The 21,941-nt window shown below is 45.7% G+C and overlaps 5 protein-coding genes across 7 annotated transcripts in view; 2 read left to right on the forward strand and 3 right to left on the reverse strand.

Moving 5' to 3' along the window:
* Positions 1 to 189: 189 nt before the first annotated feature.
* Positions 190 to 2,796, reverse strand: LOC106716219. Its single transcript, XM_014509690.2, has 7 exons — positions 2,585 to 2,796; positions 2,091 to 2,423; positions 1,624 to 1,788; positions 1,297 to 1,431; positions 1,058 to 1,195; positions 776 to 926; positions 190 to 392 (listed from the first exon to the last, which is right to left on the reverse strand). Exons 1-6 carry the CDS (start codon positions 2,645 to 2,647, stop codon positions 846 to 848), a joined length of 915 nt encoding a protein of 304 aa, XP_014365176.2. The 5' UTR covers positions 2,648 to 2,796; the 3' UTR covers positions 190 to 392; positions 776 to 845.
* A 411-nt stretch (positions 2,797 to 3,207) lies between these two features.
* On the forward strand, positions 3,208 to 7,117 carry LOC106716211 (protein fem-1 homolog A). Its single transcript, XM_045683873.1, has 7 exons — positions 3,208 to 3,585; positions 4,685 to 5,430; positions 5,696 to 5,903; positions 5,983 to 6,083; positions 6,169 to 6,578; positions 6,649 to 6,774; positions 6,890 to 7,117. Exons 1-7 carry the CDS (start codon positions 3,431 to 3,433, stop codon positions 7,115 to 7,117), a joined length of 1,974 nt encoding a protein of 657 aa, XP_045539829.1. The 5' UTR covers positions 3,208 to 3,430.
* Positions 7,118 to 7,446: 329 nt separating this feature from the next.
* On the reverse strand, positions 7,447 to 9,753 carry LOC123722356 (spidroin-1-like). Its single transcript, XM_045683874.1, has 3 exons — positions 9,750 to 9,753; positions 7,700 to 7,962; positions 7,447 to 7,650 (listed from the first exon to the last, which is right to left on the reverse strand). The coding sequence occupies exons 1-3, from the start codon at positions 9,751 to 9,753 to the stop codon at positions 7,447 to 7,449; spliced, it is 471 nt and encodes a 156-aa protein (XP_045539830.1).
* Positions 9,754 to 9,980: 227 nt separating this feature from the next.
* LOC106716210 (protein Skeletor, isoforms B/C) lies at positions 9,981 to 14,359 on the reverse strand. Its single transcript, XM_045684024.1, has 14 exons — positions 14,189 to 14,359; positions 14,016 to 14,089; positions 13,310 to 13,458; positions 12,699 to 12,947; positions 12,506 to 12,613; positions 12,246 to 12,428; positions 12,079 to 12,172; positions 11,849 to 11,995; positions 11,576 to 11,711; positions 11,323 to 11,494; positions 11,023 to 11,233; positions 10,753 to 10,951; positions 10,521 to 10,676; positions 9,981 to 10,435 (listed from the first exon to the last, which is right to left on the reverse strand). The coding sequence occupies exons 1-14, from the start codon at positions 14,229 to 14,231 to the stop codon at positions 10,284 to 10,286; spliced, it is 2,073 nt and encodes a 690-aa protein (XP_045539980.1). The 5' UTR covers positions 14,232 to 14,359; the 3' UTR covers positions 9,981 to 10,283.
* An 830-nt stretch (positions 14,360 to 15,189) lies between these two features.
* The window catches only part of LOC106716232 (protein Skeletor, isoforms B/C), a 31,346-nt gene continuing 24,594 nt past the window's right edge, over positions 15,190 to 21,941 (forward strand). For all 3 annotated transcript variants that reach the window (XM_014509713.2, XM_045684060.1, XM_014509714.2), the window contains exon 1: positions 15,190 to 15,328. In XM_014509713.2, coding sequence (XP_014365199.2) covers positions 15,289 to 15,328 — 40 coding nt within the window. In that variant the 5' untranslated portion in view covers positions 15,190 to 15,288. The remainder of the gene's footprint in view (positions 15,329 to 21,941) is intronic.

The raw sequence follows: 21,941 nt of genomic DNA on the forward strand, positions 1-21,941 counted from the left end.
AAGCACCATTTGTTGGGAAAGGGACTGCGACGTATATACAAGCGGAAATTCATCGTTCTCAACAGATTGACGATGGAGGAACCTGATGAGCCGACCTTATGTAAGTGGGACGAGGTCAGGAGATGATGGTTCACGGTTCATTTGCGAAATTTACGTAGGAAAGAGGAAAGCTATAAATATAAAGCCTTGTTACTTTTTTCATATTATTGATTTATTAAGACACGAGATGAGATACAGGTTCAATGTGCAGATGGCAGTGTCGAGGTACCTATGACAGGCGGCTGGTGGGCGCCGCTCTCACACTGCAGCTGGCGCGCCTCGGCCTAGACCTGCCGCACGCCTAGCTCCTAGCTCCTAGCCCCGAGTCCCGCACTCTGTACTTCAATGGTTTTCTACAATTATTTAAAAGCCATAAATGCAGTTATATTTTATTAATCAATTTACAATACTTTTTCCATATTATTTTTTTATCATGTGATGGATATTATTAATGCCAATTCAAAATGTATGGTGCTAAGGTTTTTATAATTTTTTATATAGTTAAGTAGTAGCTTAAGTATAACATGAATTTCAATACATTTATTGATGTATAAAAATGTGCTCAAAATAATCTCATTTACTCAATTATTCTGCTATAAGATAAATATATATGTAATCTGATGTTGCCACTGATAAAGTGAATAAATAAATCATTCATACAAAAGTGGTCTCGTTTCATTTTCACTTTCACCAATACTTTCCACGAGAGAGGCAACAACAATTGCTGTGACTGTACCTCTATGCGTGCAGAGCCTCATCCCGACCCGGAAACAGGTGTGAGAGTACCAGCCTCGCAGGTGATGCCTCTACTTGAGATGTGCAGTGTTGCCGCTGCTGTTGTTGTTGTTGCGGCAGAGATGGTCCAGCCTGCAGGCCGCCACCGCCATCTGCTCTCGACACATCACAAATTAGATACATGCAAATAAAATCTGGCTTGTATCAATGTTGTATATTTCTACCTCAGTGTGGGTAAAGTGTAGAGAGATCATTGATAGGCGAAGTGCAACTGTAATGGTACCTTGAGGGCGTCCTTGTGGTCGCGGTTCCGTGGCGCAGCTAGTCGGGGCGGAGGCCTGCCCGCCGCCGCACTGCGCCCCGCCAGCTGCACGTGCGTCAGGCTGCGCCACGAACCCGCTTCGGGACTCTCGCTCTCACACTATGTGAGATAAAAGTTCATTCATTCAAGATAAAAGTTAATTATTTAAATATTTTAAGAGTATTCACTTCATTTTAATGGGCAATAAATATGACACATACCTGAGTGAGTGCATAGTGCACGAGGTGGTCTGCGAGGTGAGCGGGGCCGCCGGGGCCGCGCAGCGCGTCGCTCAGCCGCAGCAACAGGCGCGGCGCCCGCACGGCACTGCACACCGCATGCGACACCTCTAACACCTGCCACCGACAACTATCATTGACATGCAACAGTTTTTTAAAATCAACTATTGATCGCCCTAAGATTTAAATTGTTTATAACTAGCCGGTTGTTTAGTAGAGTTACAGTAGCCGCAGCCATTATTTTGTCTTGCCAGGCCTAAGTAGCACACAGTTGTAAGTGATGCATGTAATTTTGCAATCAATGAAAACCTGTTGGGCTGTGGTGTGTTGCAGCAGCGCATGTAGAGCGCGCCATCCCCGCAAGCCTGCCTCGCCTACCAGACACAGCATGCACAGCCATGTGACACAGCACACTGCGGCACCCTGCACCCAGCCGCAGCCCTCCGCCAGCCCCGTCTCTATCACACATAACATCTACAAAACATTGACAATTGTTTAATACAGATGTATTATATACTAAAAGACTATTTTTTTAATGAACTTATTGTTTTACTAGCTGTCGCCTGCGACTAAATCCACGCAGAAAAAAAAGTAGCCTATGTGTTCTTCCGGACTGTGTTCTACATCTATGCCAAGTTATATTGATCCGTTCTGAAGATATCTTCAAACATCCATCCATCTGAACATTCACATTTATAAAGTAAAAAGTTAAATGTAATGTATTTATACGATTCATTTTTGTTCTTATTATTTCCATAAAATTTAATAATATTTACCTCTTTGTTGACATATTTTATTACAGCTGGAGAGTCTTGTTGCAGTACTTCTAGATAGACCTTTAAAAATTGTGAATTACCCTCTGGCAAATGCGCCAGGAGTTGAGCTATAAGGTTGCTCATGTTGACTGACACATGCTTTGTTGGTGCATCCTCGGCTTCTACTAATCCTAGTTCTTCCAACTCGCTGGAGTTGCTATGCACTTCTTCCGAGGGACACTTGTCATCGTCTGGGGTGTGCAGCTCTCGGAGCAGTCTCAGTTCCCGCTCGCACTCTTGTTCTCGAGCCCTTTGCGATGCCAGCACATCGGCAGGTGGCATTGAAAAATGACTCTGAAAATTGTTTTTTGACATAATAACATAAATATTCTGAACGGTTTTGGTTTTCACATCATAAATAAAGTAGCATTTGATTACGATCCCATCTGGTGTTACGTGGTAATGGAGTAGAAAGATGGTACGCGATAGCTAAATGGATTTCTTAACGTACTTACCAAGCTGTAGTTCCCACTACCGACTGAAACCAGTGGTAATTCCTCGTGTTCGTCATCTAACATATTCAGGGGAATTTTGAACCAGTTAACTGAAAATAATTTTTTTTTTGGTTTGGTTTTGATGAATTTGGTCAACTTAATTTAACTTATAACTGAATCAAATTCAAAATGACAACCAAGAACAACAATAAAATTGTCAATATTGACAATGACACCTGATGTGGATAAGTCAGGCAAACTAAACTAAATAATGATAGCTCACTAACGCCCTCTTGTCAATGTGAAAAAGTTTCAGAAGGTCCTTCTTTTTTTTGGTAATGTTTACTGTCTTGCTGTTTTTGTTGTATTTTTTAAATTCATTTCATTTTCTATGCCCATTGAGGTTTCACATACTATTTCTAACTAAAGCAACCGTAATAGCATCGCGTCTTTAACCGGCCCTGATATCCTTGTTGGACAAATGTTGCCTGACCATAGGGTGGGTGTGTGTCTGCAGAAGTTTATTTTGTGTGAAGACTTTACCATAAAGTTAGCAAAGAGTATAAAATGTTAGCCCAGCCTAGACAAGCCTAAGACAATATAATTAATTAATTCTTCCACTTAGAGACACACGCAACGAAAATACCATCCAAAATAATTCTACTTACTTCGCAAACTTTTTCCTAAATCTGGTCACACCGCCAACCTGTTAGCAAATCAAAAATCAATAACATTGAATTGACGTCAACGTCGATTTTTACATCAATTTAAATTTCAATTTGTTTTGTTCTAGGCAAGGTAAAGGTGCCGTGTGGTACTCGCTTCAGGTAAAGGGAAAGAAGAATTAGTGATTCAGTGCTATTAAAAATGTGGGAAGGAGGCTCGAACCCAAACAGACCAATGGGCAGCAAAAATTTGGATATAAAGAACCATGATTTGGTGTTTAATGAGCTGATGCAGGAGTGCAGACACAGTCCCCCGGGAGCGCGCCTCTCCAAGAAGCTTCGGGCTGGGCTCGAGAAGTAAGTGCTGGGCAATTGGCCTAACATCGTATTATATTTAATCAAAATAATAAAACAGTGAGTACATAATCTTTTCAGTTATACGGGTAATGGTTACAATGTAATGATATAGTTGATGCTAATTATAAGATTTTTTTTAAATATACGTAACTTGACGTGAACAAAAGCGAAAGTAAATTATTGCGCATTGTGTAAATACGACGCAAATTAACTTAAAATATATTATACTGTTTGATTGCCAATGTATTTATAATTATTGATGTATTTTCTTTGTTTAACTTTGTATTACAACACTCTTTACATTTAGTATATCTATAGTAGAAAAGACATGACTAAATACAATGATAATATGAATGTGTTCTTTTGTCAACATTTTTAATTCATTTCTTTTCTTAATGCCATTTAACAAAAAATGTGTAAAATATCCTTGACCAGTATATATTTATTAATCATGCATGTTGATGTAGAGGTGGAGAGACTTACATTGTTCTTGGTTGCTGTGCTGTGCTAATTGGTTATTATATAAAAACAAGAAGAAATTTATTATTTTTCATTAATTATACCAGTTATATTCAAAGTATGCTCCAAGTTGCTCTGAAACTTTCTGTCGGGCCCAAAAAAAATACTAAAGGGGAAAAAGCCTGATATCAATCAATTCATGAAAATAAAAAAATATATATCATAGTTATTTAAATGATTATTAACATGCTAGCAGTTGCCTGTGACTTTGTCAGCTAAGAATTTAAAAAGTAGCCTTAAATAAATGTCTGCGTACATCAGCAACTATCCTGTTCTGTTGTATAGTGAGAAAAACTGTGTTTTTTGAAATTTTTTCATAAAATGTATATCGAGGGGTGAAAGGCTATTTTGTTTTAAGCGAATTTTTTTGCGATATTGACTTATATATATATTCAGAATCAGGGAATTTTTCTGATTCTGAATATACATATATAATTCAATATTGCAAAAAATGTCGCTTAAAACAAATAGCCTTTCACCCCTCGATATATGTTTTTCCATAGTTAAGGGCTTCTATTGGAACCAGATAAAGTGTTAAGTACAGGTGGGGCCGGTGTATCACAGGTGGTTGTGTTCGCAGGATGCGGCCGGAGGAGCGGCGCGAGCTGTGCCGACGCATGCGCGACGGCTGCGCGCCGCTGTTCGTGGCGAGCAAGCGCGGCAACGTCGAGATCGTCGAGTACCTGATCCACGTGTGCGCGGCCGACCTCGAGCAGCGCGGGGTGTACGAGGTGGCCGACGACCAAATGGTGCACTCGGTGACGCCGCTGTGGTGCGCCGCGGTGGCCGGCCGGCTGGCGGTGCTGCGCGTGCTGGCGGACGCGGGCGCCGACCTGAACGCTTGCAGCGACAGCGGCTCGACGCCCGTGCGTTCCGCCTGCTTCATGACGCGCGCCGAGGTGGTCGAGTTCCTGGTGGAGCGCGGCGCCGACATCCACCGGCCCAACCACAACGGCGGCACGTGCCTCATCAACTCGGTGCAGTCGCTGCGCCTGCTGAAGCTGCTGCTGCAGCACGGCGCCGACGTGAACGCGTGCGACATGCAGCGCAAGACGGCGCTGCACTACGCCGTGCAGGAGCAGCGCGTGGAGGCGGCGCGCCTGCTGCTGCAGCACGGCGCCAACCCGCGCCTCGCCTCCTGCTCCGGCGACGACGCGCTGCGCATCGCCTGCCTCAAGGGGGCTCCGCAGGTGGTGGCGGTGCTCAGCGCGGCGACGCACTTCTGCCCCGCGCGAGTCGCCGACGCCTACGAGCTGCTCGGCGCCACGCAGCTCGACGAGTTCAACGACTTGACCGCCACGCTCATCTCCTGGCGCCGCGCCACAGGTCTCCTCCATTCATTACCCAAAATTGTGTTTCGAGTCCCGCCGACGAGGTCGATTTAGACATTTTTACTCCATAATCAGCGTAGGTTCGGGCCCCTCGGCGGAGACGAGTCGACGAAGTTCTTATCATTATTAAGCATCAATGGAATCATAAAATTTTTAATTTCATTTAAAACTTACGTTTTTCCGCGATTCCATGTGTGTATTTTTTCATTCCATTTCCGCATGGAATGGAATAAAAATATTTATAAATCATGCGTTTGCAGCGATCCGGCACGCGTACGGTCCGTACATAGGCAAGCAGCCCCAGCGGCCCCCGCAGCCGGCGCTGGGCAACGCGCGCGAGTGGCGCACCTCGGCCGAGCTGGAGGCGCTGGCGGTCGACGTGGACGCCGTGCGCACGCAGGCCCTGCTGGTGGCCGAGCGCGTGCTGGGCCCCGCGCACAAGGACACCATCTTCAGGCTCATGTACCGGTACGTCGCCGGCTAGGCGAGCAGCTTTTGCTAGGGTATGAGCTGTGCCGATGTAAAGTTTGTCTCGTTGCGTGCGCAGCGGCGCGTCGTACGCGGACGCGTTCCGCTACCAGCGCTGCATCGACCTGTGGACGTGGGCGCTGCAGATCCGCCTCGAGAAGGACTCGCTGCTCTTCAGCGGTAAGACCCGCGCCGCCATCCCCCGGCCGCCATCCCCCGGCCGCGGTCGCATCGCACTTGACCATTGACGGCGCGGTGTCCACAGACGCGCCCACGGACACGTGCCACACGGCGAGCGCGCTGACGCGGCTGCTGCTGGACGCGCACGGCAGCCGACTGGAGCGCGCGCGCGGGCTGCCGCGGCACGTCGACGTGGTGCGCGTGTTCGCGCTGCTGGCCGAGCACCTGCCCGCGTGCCGGCGCGCGCTCGACGCGCGTCCCGTGCACAAGAAGCAGGCGGAGACGTTCGACCGCGCGCTGCGCTGCGTCACGCACCTGCTGCACCTGCTGGCGGAGACGCGCGGGGCGCAGCGCGCGGCGGTGTGCGCGCGCGTGCGTCGCCTGCTGGCCGCCGACGTGCGCAGCGCCCACACCGGCGACACGCTGCTGCACCTCGCCGTCTCGCGCCTCAACGTCATCCGCTCCACGTACTTCGCGGACGAGGTGCCGGTGCCGGTGAGTCCCGTCTCCATTGCTGCGGTCTCATCTGTACCGACGGGCGAGTACACTGTGTCGCGTTCCTCAGCCGGTGTTCCCGTCGGTGGGCGTGGTGACGCTGCTGCTGGAGTGCGGCGCGGACCCCTGCCAGCGCAACGCGGCGCGCTCCACGCCGCTGCACGTCGCCGCCATACCGTACAACTTCTCCACGGAGGTGAGCACGCGCACTCTCTGCACGCGCACTCTCTGCACGCGCACTCTCTGCACGCGCACGTCGCCGCTGCGGCTGGCCGAGGTCCAGTGTACATGCGTTGTGTGATTGTCGGCAGCTGGTGGAGCGGCTGCTGGAGGGCGGCGCGCACATCGACCAGCCCAACAAGTTCGGGGACTGCGCGGGCGAGCTGATCGCGCTCAACCGCGGCTCGCGCGTCTGCCCGCTGCGCTACACCACGCTGCGCTGCCTGGCCGCGCGCGCCGTGCTCGCCTCGCGCCGCCCCGTGCCCCGCTCCGCCCTGCCCCACACCCTGCACCGCTTCCTGCAGCTGCACCGCCCCTAGGCGCCCCGCCCCGCCCCGCCCTGCCCCACACCCTGCACCGCCCTGCCCCACACCCTGCACCGCTTCCTGCAGCTGCACCGCCCCTAGGCGCCCGGCCCCGCCCCGCCCCACACGCAGCGCCCCTCTAGGCGCCCGGCCCCGCCCCTCCCCGCCCTGCCCCACACCCTGCACCGCTTCCTGCAGCTGCACCGGCCCTAGGCGCCCGGCCCCGCCCCGCCCCGCCCTGCCCCACACCCTGCACCGCTTCCTGCAGCTGCACCGGCCCTAGGCGCCCGGCCCCGCCCCGCCCTGCCCCACACCCTGCACCGCTTCCTGCAGCTGCACCGCCCCTAGGCGCCCCGCCCCGCCCCGCCCTGCCCCACACCCTGCACCGCTTCCTGCAGCTGCACCGCCCCTAGGCGCCCCGCCCCGCCCTGCCCCACACCCTGCACCGCTTCCTGCAGCTGCACCGGCCCTAGGCGCCCCGCCCCGCCCTGCCCCACACCCTGCACCGCTTCCTGCAGCTGCACCGGCCCTAGGCGCCCCGCCCCGCCCTGCCCCACACCCTGCACCGCTTCCTGCAGCTGCACCGCCCCTAGGCGCCCGGCCCGCCCCGCCCTGCCCCACACCCTGCACCGCTTCCTGCAGCTGCACCGCCCCTAGGCGCCCCGCCCCGCCCTGCCCCACACCCTGCACCGCTTCCTGCAGCTGCACCGCCCCTAGGCGCCCGGCCCCGCCCCGCCCCACACGCAGCGCCCCTCTAGGCGCCCGGCCCCGCCCCTCCCCGCCCTGCCCCACACCCTGCACCGCTTCCTGCAGCTGCACCGCCCCTAGGCGCCCCGCCCCGCCCCGCGCTGCCCCACACCCTGCACCGCCCTGCCCCACACCCTGCACCGCTTCCTGCAGCTGCACCGCCCCTAGGCGCCGGGCCCCGCCCCGCCCCGCCCTGACCCACTCCCTGCACCGCTTCCTGCAGCTGCACCGCCCCTAGGCGCCCGGCCACGCCCTGCCGCACACCCTGCACCGCTTCCTGCAGCTGCACCGCCCCTAGGCGCCCGGCCCCGCCCCGCCCCGCCCTGCCCCACACCCTGCACCGCTTCCTGCAGCTGCACCGCCCCTAGGCGCCCGGCCCCGCCCTCCCCGCCTCGCCCTGCCCCACACCCTGCACCGCTTCCTGCAGCTGCACCGCCCCTAGGCGCCCGGCCCCGCCCCGCCCCGCCTCGCCCTGCCCCACACCCTGCACCTCTTCCTGCAGCTGCACCGCCCCTAGGCGCCCGGCCCCGCCCCGCCCCGCCCTGCCCCACACGCAGCGCCCCTCTAGGCGCCCGGCCCCGCCCTGCCCCACACGATGCGCCCCTCTAGGCGCCCGGCGCCGCCCTGCCCCACACGCTGCGCCCCTCTAGGCGCCCGGTCCCGCCCTGCCCCACACGCTGCGCCCCTCTAGGCACCCGGCCCCGCCCTGCCCCACACGCTGCGCCCCTCTAGGCACCCGGCCCCGCCCTGTCCCACACGCTGCGCCCCTCTAGGCGCCCGGCCCCGCCCTGTCCCACACGCTGCGCCCCTCTAGGCGCCCGGCCCCGCCCCCTGTCTGTCCAATCCCCCGTACATTCCCTCGTCTATCCAATCCAATAAGGTGTGCGGCGCATCCAATACTTGTTGAAGATGTTAATAAAGTGCGGTCAATTCACTGTTTTTACAGAAATCAGATGGAGTTTAGATAAAGTTTAATTTTATATACATTTGTTATGTTTTGGCAGATTTGGTTTTAAGTATATTTTGTTATGTCGTTTTCTGTCGCGTTGTCTCAAAGTTTTATATTTAAAGTTAAGATAGTTTTGATAGTTTTATTGTAAGTATTATCAGATCCGCCTGATGCTGTACATTTATATTTATTATATTTGTAGCACAAACATGTCGCTTACCTATCTATATATCCTATCTAAGTCTTTATCACAATGCACAATGCATTATATCTATATGTTTGTATGTTATATATTTACATAACATAATAAATGTCAGTACTCAGTATGTACACGTGGACTATGAAGGTAGGAATATATTTTAATCACATAATATGTATATCGATGTAATCGTGTAGGTAACAATTCTGTTACTATATATAGGTAGTTGTTACATGAGGTAGGCACATTGCGTGTGCACCCCCCCCCCCCCCCCCACCCCCCACCTCTCTCTCTATATACAAGTTAACTTTTGATGAATGTATTTTATTGGTAGGATATAATAATGCGTATAATAAACATATCTTATAACTAGTCAATGTAAGAGGGACAATGTTGTATATGTTATTTGTTCCGTAGTCATAGTTGTATGATCTCGCGACGTGTCAACGCTTGTTGTAATTGTTCCCTAGGTTTAGTACATTTGTTTGTAGAACTTTGTCTATGTCAAAGCGTATCTCAGTCATTTGATACACAAGATATTTTTTTTTATTATTTGAATTATTTACATAAAATTTTTCTTAATATTTTTTTATATTTTCTGTGTATGTTTCATGAATGGTGCGATCCATTTGTGATCTATAGGAAATCTTTTTTTTTCTAGATAATTTGAAGATAACTGTAACTAAAACAATTAATAAATCTGAATGTAATCTAGTCGTGTCTTAGCAGTAGTTATCTGTGAACATGTTTACTCATCTCGTATATAGATTATCTCAAATAAACGATGTACTCTTGATCCGTGTTTTATTTCGTTGACTAAAACTGAAGCAGTTTTAAAGTTTGAATAAATAAAACGGATTTTGTATGTAATAATACATTTATTGTATAAATACTAATATTGTAAAAGTTATCTATTTACATAAACATATACAAAGGTAAAAAATATTTCATCGTAAAAATAAACAAAGAATGAAGTAGTCTCTTTCTCTGTAAGGATACAAGAATATTGGCAGTGCAAAGTTAATTTAATTAATAATTCGTTCATGTACAATATTACATTAAAATAATCACAAAATGTGTATATTTATTTCCTTACCTGAAGAAATTGCACAAATTGAGCAAATTGGACGGAACAAGTCGCGCCTACTTCTTGTAGGATATGAACATATCAAAATATTGCACAATTATTGTGAAGCACAAAATTATGAAAAACCAACATAATTATAAATAACAAAGCTGAATATTAAAAAAATAAATTGTTATATAATTTAGCGAGGTGTATCAAGTCAGCGGGGGCGGGGCAGCAGGGCGTGCTCCAGCGCGCCCAGGGCTAGGGCCAGGGCCAGGGCGAGCGCGGGGGAGGGCGTGAGCGAGGGCGCGGCGCCGCGGGCGATGTTGCGGCGGTGCTTGTCCACAACGAAGATGCGTCCGCCCATGTCTGCACCATACACGTGTCACTCAAATGTTGTCGGAGACAAACACAGATACTAGTGTATGTAGAGGGTGGGGGGGGGGGGAGGTACCTGTGTGCGTGAAGGAGTGGTAGTAGACGATGTCGGGCCAGGAGGTGTCGGGCGCTATGGCGAGCAGCGCGGGGTCTCCGGGCGCGCAGCTCCAGCGCAGCGTGCGGTTGTACGCGCGGAAGGTCGCGAACTCGCCGTCCAGCCGCGGGTCAGCCTCTGACACAAGCACAAACGCATCAAATAAAGATCTCTGCCCGAGTCGCGCTCTGGCGCTAGAGGTAGGAGGACGTACCGGGCGGGCGCGTGGCGAGGCAGAGCGGGCCGGCGGGCGCGGGCGCGAGGCGGGCGCGGCGCGTGGGTCGGGCGCCGGCCAACACGCGCACCGCTCGCTGCGCCGCGTCGTCCAGCCGCTCGAGGCCGCCGTGAGGCTCCGAGGTTACCACCAGCGGGTGATACAGCGCCGCCGAGTGCGGCTCGTTGCCGCCCGACACCTGCCGCATGCGACGCGTTCAGTCGACGAGGCTTCTCCCCGAGGCTCGAGCTCGCGTGGAGAGCGACTCACCTTGAAGGTGTAGTGCAGGCCGCGGCGCAGCTGCAGGTCGGGCGCCAGCTGGCCGTTGACGTACCAGGCGAGGTGCGGGGCGGCGGCGCGCGGCTCGCGGCCGGCCAGCCCGCGCGCGCCCCCCGCCGGGCCCAGCGAGAAGCGGAACACGCGCAGCGCCGGGTCGAACAGCTCGGCGCGCTCCCACGCCCGCACGCTCGCCCGCTCGCCGCTGCGGAACACGCGACACTCGTCACTTAGCGACTGCGACCTTTGTGTTGGAGGAGCTGGGGGCGCGAGGGCAGCAGCGGGACCACCTACATGACGAAGTCGAAGCAGTCGTCGGCGGGCGGGGCGGCGGCGAGGCGCAGCGCGACGTCGGCGCGCGGGTACAGGCGGTGGTAGGCGGGCTCGCCCAGGGCGTCCAGCCGGCCCACCGCCCACACCGCGTACTGCACGCCCTCCGTGCGCCAGGCCAGGTCCATCGCCTCGTCTGAATTGAACGAATTCGACTTATGTAATCGTCGTTTAACGAAAAGATACAGGAGAGAGATAGGAAGAAGGGTGACGTTACCGGGCTGCAGCGAGCGGCGGTAGGTGACGACGGTGAGGCCGTCCTGTCGGCTGGAGCTGAACACCTGGTTGTTGTTGAGGCCGCCGCCGCGCTCGTCGCGGCACACGCCCGCCCAGCGGCCCAGCACCTGCACGCACTGCGCACACGACACGCGGTCACACTCGGGGTCTGCGGGGGACGCTCACGGGGACCGCGGGGGACGCTCACGGGGACTGCGGGGGACGCTCACGGGGACCGCGGGGGACGCTCACGGGGACCGCGGGGGATACTCACGGGGGCGACGGCCGTCACGTTGTAGTCGGCGACGGTGGCCTGCTGCAGCGCGGCGTTGAAGTACGCCACGGCCACGTCGGCGCCCAGCATCTGCGACCGCGTCTCGTTGCCGGACACGCCGAACGCCATGTACTCGCCGTCCTCGATCTGCACCGGACGGGCGCCGCGGCCTTTGTTGAGATAACGTTCAGCGAGCTAAGACAGCGGTGGAGCTGGGGTTGGCACATTACCTGCGCGGCGAGCTCGATGGTGATCTGGTTGCCGAACACCTCCCACGCCACCTGGTAGTCGCGGTGCAGCTGCTTGCAGTGCGGCAGACGCGTCCTGCACAAGTCGGGTGACGTCGTCAGACAATGTGACAGTCGAGGTGACGTGTTACGTTGGAGGCGAGGGCGACCTGTGCGGGTGCGTGCGCAGCTTGGCGGGCGGCACGTTGAGCGCGTCGGGCACGAGCAGCGAGGCCAGCGCGCGGCGCTCGGCGGCGTCCCACACGGCCAGCCAGTCCACCTCGAACACGGTGCGGCCGCCCGGCAGCTCCAGCGCCACGTCCTCGCCGCGGTACGCGCGCAGCGGCTCCAGGCTGCACAGCGCACAACGTTACCAAACACACCGCTCGCGGCGCTCCGTCGGTACGGCCTCTACTATAGCAGTGCTCACTATCCGTGCTCGTTGGGAACGATGAAGCCCCGCGCGGAGGGCTGCGGCCCCACGCCCGCCCAGAAGTACACCTCCTCGCCGCTGCCGTCGTACCGGAACTCGGGAATTCTGAAACGACGTGAGATTATTTCATATTTGTTTATTGCAACACTGTGCGGGAGGACGGCAGGACGGCAGGACGAGCGGCACTCACAGGAAGGTGTTGGCGTCGAGGAAGCGCACGGACTTGCTGGAGACGACGACGGGCGCGGAGGGCGCGGGCGCGAGCGGGCCGAGGCTGCGGGGCGCGGGGGGGTCGAACTCGTCGGGCACGTACACGTCGCCGAACGCGTTCTGAGTGCCCACGTCGTACACTGCCAGCCAGCGCAGCCGCGACAGCCGCTTGCCCTCCGCCAGCCGCAGCACTACCTCCGCACCGTTGTAGCGCTCCAGGATGTTGGTCCTGCGCACACACAGCCGCATTGCTCACACTTACACGTCACTAAACATACCTTTAAAACACCTGTCACAGGTTCAGTACTTTTAGAGCTCATGCAATGCAATCAAACATCAAATCTTTCGAAATAAATATGTGTTTTTTTTATCTAAATAAAAAATAATTTTTAAAAATAAATTAATTTTAAATAATATTTTAGTTTTCAAATAAATCAATTTAAAATGAGCTATGTCACAGTTATTATATCTCAATTTGTTAGCACAACACAATCTTTTATATTTTAGACTGAACTTTACAAAGAAAACACAAAAGCTGTATTCACATTATAATTGCTTCTACTAGATCTATAAAGATAATATGATACTGACTTGCCATGCTCATCAGGTATGATGAAGCCCTGCGGTCCGGGCCTACCGGAGTCCCCGGCCCAGAAGAATGTGTCCTCCCCGGTCCCGTCATAGTTAAAGTTCACCAGCAGCACTGTCAAGTCATCCACTGCATACACATCTCCTGATACCTGCAATTATATTTGCCGTGCATTTTTTTTATTTTGATCAGTCATTTCAATAGTTCTTTGAGTAAATTCAATCCAATATCCTACAAATACAATTTTTAGTTAATACCAAAATTATAACTTTATTACTTTAATAATAATGTAACCTAAGGAATTATTCACATGCTGTTAGAAATATATTTGAGAGCTACAAAGGTATCAAAGAAATAAGAAATTTGAACAACAAATTGATGTTGTAATTCTGGAAACTCTAAGCCAAGCTCCATTTTGTAGAAAACAATTTAGTGTTTCTGTCAACTTTAGCTTAACAATAAAATATTTATATGATTTGAAATATATGATATGATTTGAAGTTTTAATTAAGTTACCAAAATAATCTACATAGCCTTCAGTTGCCTGGATAAATGTCTTAAAAGGTTTTTTTATATGATGTGTCATAAGACGGCAATTACCAGAATATCCAATATCCTGAGTCGGAAACATGAAAACAGAAATGATTTTTTGTTAAAAGATGATTCACAGTTTTTGTTGAAGTGAAAACAATATAATATAATTGTTACCTGGTGGTGGTAGGAATTTAGTTTTCCTATAAACTTTCCTCGGTAGGGACCTTCATCATCCTGCGAGGCGCAGTCTAGAACAATACATTTCAAAGTGTTATTTATGAAACTTCAACTTGGACGTAGAGAAAGTTGTTCTTGTTAACTATTTTTGAAATATAATAAAGAATTACCTTGCGCTATAAGAACGAGTAACGTCAAGCATATTATAAACATTTTACAATTATCACTTTTTGATTTAACATTTACATAATAACTTTTAATTCAAGAATTAAGTTTACATGTTACTTTGAGTGGAGAGTCGAGTGGCGCACAGTAGTTAACTTCCTGTCTGAACCAACTTTGCACAACTTGACCTGTCACTAGGCTCTTATTATTCTCATCCGCTTTAACTTAACCAAGGTCGGGTTTTTGATTGGTCGGATAAACACTTGGCGAGTAGTTGACCAATCACATGCAAGCAACTTTCACTTTTAAGTTTTGAAACTTTTAAACGTAGTTGAGAACCAACACTAAACTTTCGATTCACTGTGTTGTCCGTAGAAAAAATATTTTTTTTATTTTGATTTTTTATCGGTTTTTAAAATATAATGTTAAAACTGGGGAATATAAATAATTTAATACGTTACATTAAATAATGAATATTTGATGTGAAAAGTGTAGTTAAAATAATTGTTTTCCTTGTAATTTTTTAAGAAGCGATTTCCAACAAGCTCGTCTAAATGAAAGATTTCTATGAATTTGTTCAATTTTAAGTTCTTGGAATAAGTAAAATATTTATATAATTATTGGAGGAGGTTTAAATAGGATACATTTTTTCCAGGGTGAAAAAGATTGTATCAGTACAACGCCATCTACATAAAAATTGGGAAACTGTTGTTTGGTTATGTACATTTTGTGCCATATGTAAATCTTTATTACCACTTTACCTATCTTCCATTAGCTTATTATTTCATGAGTAATCTATGTGTCGTGGTCAGACCTTGAAATTGGCCACTTCAAAATGAGACCAACCATTTCATGAAATGTTTCAACTACTCAGTAGGTATTTTTTATTACTATTGCTAGTTAATTTTTTTTAAATTATTTAAATGAATACATTGAGTTTTAACCCTTGCGTTGAGAGTCGCGGGATGCGCGCGCGCAGCTTTGCGCAGCAAAACCGCGAGAAGCGCGCGCGCTGCATCAGTCTCGTGCCGAACGCCGGCCCGGACGTACTTGTCTGGTAGTGACGGACACTCGGATACATTCAGTGAGTTGCAACATCGACGTAATGCATTTCGAGGTGGCGTTCACGCTGCTACTGATGCTCGGTAAGTTGGATGACGGATTGTTTAAGTTCTGAATTAAATTTCATAATTATGGCTGAAAAGAAGAAGAAGTACATGACTCTATTTAGGTAGAGAGTAATACTGATACAATTTTAATTTTACGGTTTGTGAAAAAGCGTAGCGCTGTGTTACAAAAACCTATATTAGGTACAATAAATATTAAACAGCGCTTTAGAGATTTGTAAACTTTATAATTTAACTAGTTTGTGGTTTGACTTGTCTACTTCGTATACATAGTTTATTTTAAACGAGATTTAATTTTTGCAATCATCTATCTAAACACTTAATATTTAAAAACACCGTACAAAAAGGAAAATATGTGTGATAAGACTGTAAATGTTGTTACTACAGCACAGGCGCAGGCGGCGCCGCGCAGCATCTATAACGCTGGATTGACACACATGATAGTCCAACACCTATGCTCTGGACCTTAATTCGATAAACAGTTACGATGAAAGTTTTATCTCGCTTGGTCGCCGCCGCGTTTTCTGACGATCAATTACATGCGCCCGTCGGCCGCGGCAGCGCTGTCGCACAAGCTTCGTGTACAAGCTTACAGCTATTTGTTGAGGATAGCTTAACTTGAAAAAATACATTGGAAGGCATTAATAGATTTAACCTTTGATTTCACCGTGTAAAATATTAAATGTAAAAGATTCTATGAAACATCTTAGTTTCGCAATGGCTACTCCGGCACTTTGTCGGCAGGGGAAGGGTTAGTAGCCGTAAACTCTGTATTTAAAACGAGAGACAAGAGAAAGATTTTAGTTTGCAGTAGACGTGTAATTTGTATCTCAAACATTTACTATAAAGATATTAGGAAACGTTTTAGAACGAACAAAGATAATTGTCTCGCTGACCTTCTTTGTAGTCATCAAGATAGTTCGCTAATATAAATCGTGATGAAAAAGATTATTAATTTTGTTCAGTTTAGCTTTCGCTCGAGTATTAAAAATATTTCCTAAGCGCTTAGAAGTGATTGCTTCATATTCCGATATTTATTTGTGAACAGAGCCCGATCTTAGGCCGATAACGTACACAACGGGACGTAGGGCTTCTCAAAGCATCGACATTTATAAAGACACAGATCGGGCAAAAGGACACGTCAAATACGAGTACGTCTTAAAACTCTAGCATCCTTAACAAGGTCTATTAGCCTATTATTCTAAGGCCATTTATTGTTAATTTAACTTAAGTCTAATAATTTAACTATAGTATGATCTGTGTCAGATAGAGATATTATTCAGATATTGACTTATATTAAATAATTTCATTGCATGTTGCTGATTGTTTTCTTAATCATAGTGACGCAGCTCCAACACTCGCTTATAACTAAGTAAATTTAGTTTGCGATAATGTTTTCTCGTTTACTAAAAATAAAATAATGTTGTGAGCTACAGACGGGCGACGGAATGTTGGCGCCGGCGCCGCGCCGCGAGCCAGCAGCGGCAGCGGGATATACGATACCCATAGACCCATATTAATATTTGAACATACAAGTTATGGAATAGTGAGGCGCTAGTCTCGCCGCTCGCCGCTCGCCGCTCACCGCTCGCACCTCGCACCGCCGCCGCTAGTTATTACCATATCGCGACATTTCCCTCACGCTCTTTAGAAATAATATAAAACTAGCATTCGCCCACGACTTCGGCTGCGCAGAATATAAAAAAAAACAGCGAAAAGTATCTCATGTGTTAGTGGAGACTATGTTATGTATTTGTGTCAATATTCAATCAAACGGTTCAACATAGAGTTCAGGAATTTTCGAGTAAATTAGTGAATCAAACGAATGCCACGGGAACTGTGCACATTTCGGTGATCATATGTAGTCTATGTGTTCTTCTTGACTGTGTTCTACATCTATACCAAATTACACAGAGATCCATTCAGCCGTTTTGGAGATACCTTCTAACTAACATTTATATATTCATCCATACATCCGAATTTATAACATAAGTAAGATAGCATAGCACTGGACAGTTTATTATTGTTTTTATTATAATTTGGCGGCTGACAGCACGGCGCGGTGCGGCGCGGCGTTTGCGACCGGTCCCCGCGGAGGTCGACTGCGGACGTGGCCGAACATATATTTTTTTTGTGGACATTTTATAAACAAATCTTGTACTTTTTGCATTCTAAGAAAACTCTACATAGTATTCGTGGTAGTAAGTTATGAGCTGGAACACAATATTGTAATAATAATTCATAATAATTTTATAAAAAGCGGCACAAAGACATCTCTAAAAGGTTGTCGACACGCTGCATACCTTAAAAAGACATAGATGGAGGATGTACAGAAATAAGGTATTTCCTCTTCTTATACGTGTCGACTCCCGCTGCGTCCAATTCCTTTTCTCATCAAGGATGGGAAAGGGAAATTAGCTGATTTTTTAAATGTTATAAGTTGGAAAACGAGCATGCTGCTACCTGAATATGCCGAAATAGTGCAGCGACATTTGCATTGCTTAACTATAATCAATGGAGGGGGGGGGGGGGGGTGGCGCATAGAATCTCTTTCTGTACGTCTCTTCTCTTGTCTTCTGTGTGGTCGTGGTAGTTCACCGGTCGAGATGGCTCATCTATGCAACAGATTTTGTTGCAGGCTCTGCCACTGTTGAACTGTGTTCAAAACGCGGCGCAATGCAAGATGCGGATTTAAAAAGGCAGTAAATGTATATAAGACGATTTTATTGTAATTCGGAATTAAAGCACAATTGTGTTGCTAAAAAGTGAAGAAACGACAATTAAAGTTAATTCCGCTTACTTTTCTTAACCTTCTTTTTAAAGTTTTAACTATTTTACATTAAAATTCTCTTAACTGTCAACGTCAAAAATGATGCCAGATAATAAAATGAAGAAAAGTAAGCGAGATACAATTTCTTTACAGAAAAAATAAATGTAATTAATAAATTAATATTTTTCTTAAAGAAATACAATTTCTTTACATCTCCCCTACCAAAAAAAAAAAAAAATTATGCACATATAAAAATGTGAACTTAAAATGTGAATTACTTAAACTAAATTACAATCAATTATTTTATTAATACAGTTTCAGGAGTTGGTATGAGTTTTGTAATGTGAAATAGATTCGATTCTGATTTTTTATGATTAGTACTTATTCTATATATGGAATTTGAGACCTTTTCAATAATCTTAAACGGGCCAATCTTTATCTCATCTAATTTATTTCTGTTCAGTCTGTTTCCATTCTCCACATATACTAAATCCCCTACATTGAAATTAAATTGAGCTCTATTTTTATCAAATATTTGTTTATTGTATTTATGTGATTTTACTGAGTTTTTAAATGCTATGTCTCTGTCTTGTTGCCATTCCAATTCTGATTTATTTTTCTTTAATTCTGTGGGCAAAAAGGAAACATCTGTTCCATACAACAAGTATTTGGGTGCAAATCCAGTAACTGTATGTTCTGTATTATTATATTTATCTATACAGTCATGAGCTATGGTAGTCCACGCCTTTCTAATATTATTCTCGTTTATTTTACACCTGATTTTATTTACAAGAGTTTGATTAAGTCTTTCATTTAGCCCATTAGAAAACGGGGAATTTACTGCAGTAAATATAATTGAAATAGATTTTTCTTTTAAAAATGTTTTGAATTCCTTTGAATTGATTCCTGGGTATTGATCAGTCAGTAGCAATCTTATAGTATTTGAATCCGTTACTTTATTTATTAATTTAATGAAATCATGTGCACTTTGTGTTTTCGAGGTCACAATATAAGCATAACGTGTAAAATGATCAACAAGAAGATGCAAATACCTCTTTGTAGACCTGGAGCCTCCAAAACCTCCGATTGTGTCTATTGAGACTATCTCAAAGGGTTTTGTCGCAGGTCCTAAGTGTGACATTAAACCATATTTAACCTGCCCTCTTGTTTTATTTTTTATACATATCGCGCAATTTTTGCAGTGGTTTTTAATATTTTTGATCAAATTTTTTGCTGTGTATATTGTGCTGATTTTACTTTGCATTTGTTTTTCACCTATATGACACATGTTTTCATGTACATCTTTAATAAGTATCTTACTAAAATTTTCTGATAAAATTATTTTTTCGCGATTCCTAATTTTTTTATAGTAAACTCTGTCTTTTAGTATTAAGTTTGATTTATTATTTTGTATATTTAAATTGTTTTCCTGATCTGTAACTATTTCATTTAATGTTATCATGTTTACTAATTTTAACCGATCATCTGAATCATCATTTTCATCAAGTACTGGGTTTCTACTCAAACAATCAGCTTCAGTATTTTCTTTACCTGGAGTATACACAATTTTAAAATCAAACTGTGACAAATAATATGTCAAGTCTCCTAGTTCTTCATCTGTCCTAGACTTAATATTTAAATTTTCTAATGGTTTGTGGTCAGAATATACTATAAAGGACTTACCAATGAGCCAGTATTGCCAGTATTTTATTGCTTCTTTAATAGCTAAGCATTCTAAATAAATAGCTTTTTTCTTCTTTTGTACTTGGTTTAATTTTTTTGAGAAGTATGCTACCGGTTTATTTTTCCCATTTGGTTGAGTTTGTTTTAATACTGCCCCAATTCCTTCTAAAGATGCATCTGTGTGAATAATAATAGGCAAATTTTGATCAAAAATTTCCAGGATTGGTTGTGAACATAGTATTTTTTTTATATATTCAAATGATTTTTGACAATCTGCCGACCAAGTGAATTTTTGATTTTTTCTCAGTAAATTATGAAGGGGTTCTAAAATAATCGCACTATTTGGTATATACTCACGATAGAAGTTAACTTTTCCAAGAAACTGTCTAACATTTTTCTGATTTTTCGGTGTTGGAAAATCTTGTATTGCCACTAAATTATTTGTTACTGGCCGCACTGTATTATTTTGTATTATATGACCGAGATATTTCACTGAATTTGAAGCAAATGTACATTTTGTAAACTTTAGCCTGAAACCCTCCTTTTTTATTGCTTCTAACAATTGCGTTAAATGGTCAATGTGTTCGGTAAAGGTTTTAGAATATACTAGAATGTCATCTATGTAGTTTACAGCAAATTCAGTAAGTTTATATTTTCGTAAGATGTTACTCAATATCCTTTGGAAAATAGCTGGTGATGTCTTCAAGCCAAATGGAAGACATGTCCATTGATAGTGACCTTCTTGCGTTACGAAAGCAGTTTTATTTCGGTCTTCGATTCTTAGTGGTATGGACCAAAAGGCTGAATTGATGTCAAGTGTAGTGAAATATTTTGAGTTTCTTGTCTTAACCACTAGTTCATCAATCAGTGGGAATGGTTGGGCCTGTGGAACAACAATTTTATTTAAATCTCTGAAATCAATGCATAGTCTTGACTTTTTATTTTCTTCTTTTTTGAAAGCTAAAGTAACCGGTGCTGCAAAAGGACTATAAGATTCTTCTATCAGATTCCTATCCAGTAGTTTTGCTATCTGTTCTTCTATTTCTTTTTTATCCTCAATCGTACACCTGTATGGCCTTTTACAACAGTATTTGTCCACAAGTAGATCAATACGTGCCTCATATTCTTTAACTGTACCAATATCATACTTGTCTTTTGCAAAGATTGATTTATAGCTATTTATCAGTTTGTATATTTCCGATTGTTGTTCTGTATTTAAATTACTCATATGTACTCTAAATTCTTCTTCCTTAATGTGTTCATTGAAATTTATTGAACATGTTTTTATATCATTCTTCATTTTTTGAAAAGTATCCTTGTCTTCTTTTGTTTTTAATTCTTCTATTTTTGTTTCTTTTTTATTTCTCTGAATAATATTCAAATTCTCATCATGGCTCAGTTTGAATTTTTTAATTATATCCAGTCCAATTAAAAAATCATATTTAAATTCTTCTCCATCAATTATGTATACATCAGCTTTTTCTTCAATATCAAATATTTTTATTTTAATAGTTGTCAAACCAATTGTCTTTTTCACACCATTAATTGTAATTAAATTATCACACTTTGATTTAGTGTCTGTTTCTCCTTTTAGCCTAATTAATTTGGAATTAATTACAGAAACATTTGAGCCGGAATCATATATCCCATATATTTCTATTTCTGAATTTAGTAATAGTTTGACTTTAATTAATGGTGTTATTATTCGTTTTTTTGATACTCATTGTTTAATTCTATATCAATCACTGAATTGTTTACAGTTTTATTAGAGTTTCTATTATGATCATTTATTTTAGTTTGCCGGAACCAACACTTTTCTTCAGGATGAAACCGAACACCTTTATTCAAGTTTTCACAAATTTTACACGGTTTTATTTTATCCATTTTCCCTTTGTATTGATTTGTATATATTTTATTTTTGCTGAAATCCTTTTTATTAGTCACATACTCATGTTTGCTAATTTCATTGTAAAGGCTTGCCGTTGATTTTGCAGTTTCTTTATCAATTTTATCTATTATATGATCTGGTAATCCCATGACTATTAGATTTATCATAGTTTGGGTGTCAATTTGTTTGTTGACATCCAACAGCAGTTTTTCTTTTTTTATGGCATATTCCAGTAAAGATCCAGCTTGATATTTAAATGTAAATGCATATTTAATCTGAGACCAACCTTT

This window comes from Papilio machaon, chromosome 24 (assembly GCF_912999745.1).
Source record: "Papilio machaon chromosome 24, ilPapMach1.1, whole genome shotgun sequence".
Lineage (NCBI taxonomy): Eukaryota > Metazoa > Arthropoda > Insecta > Lepidoptera > Papilionidae > Papilio > Papilio machaon.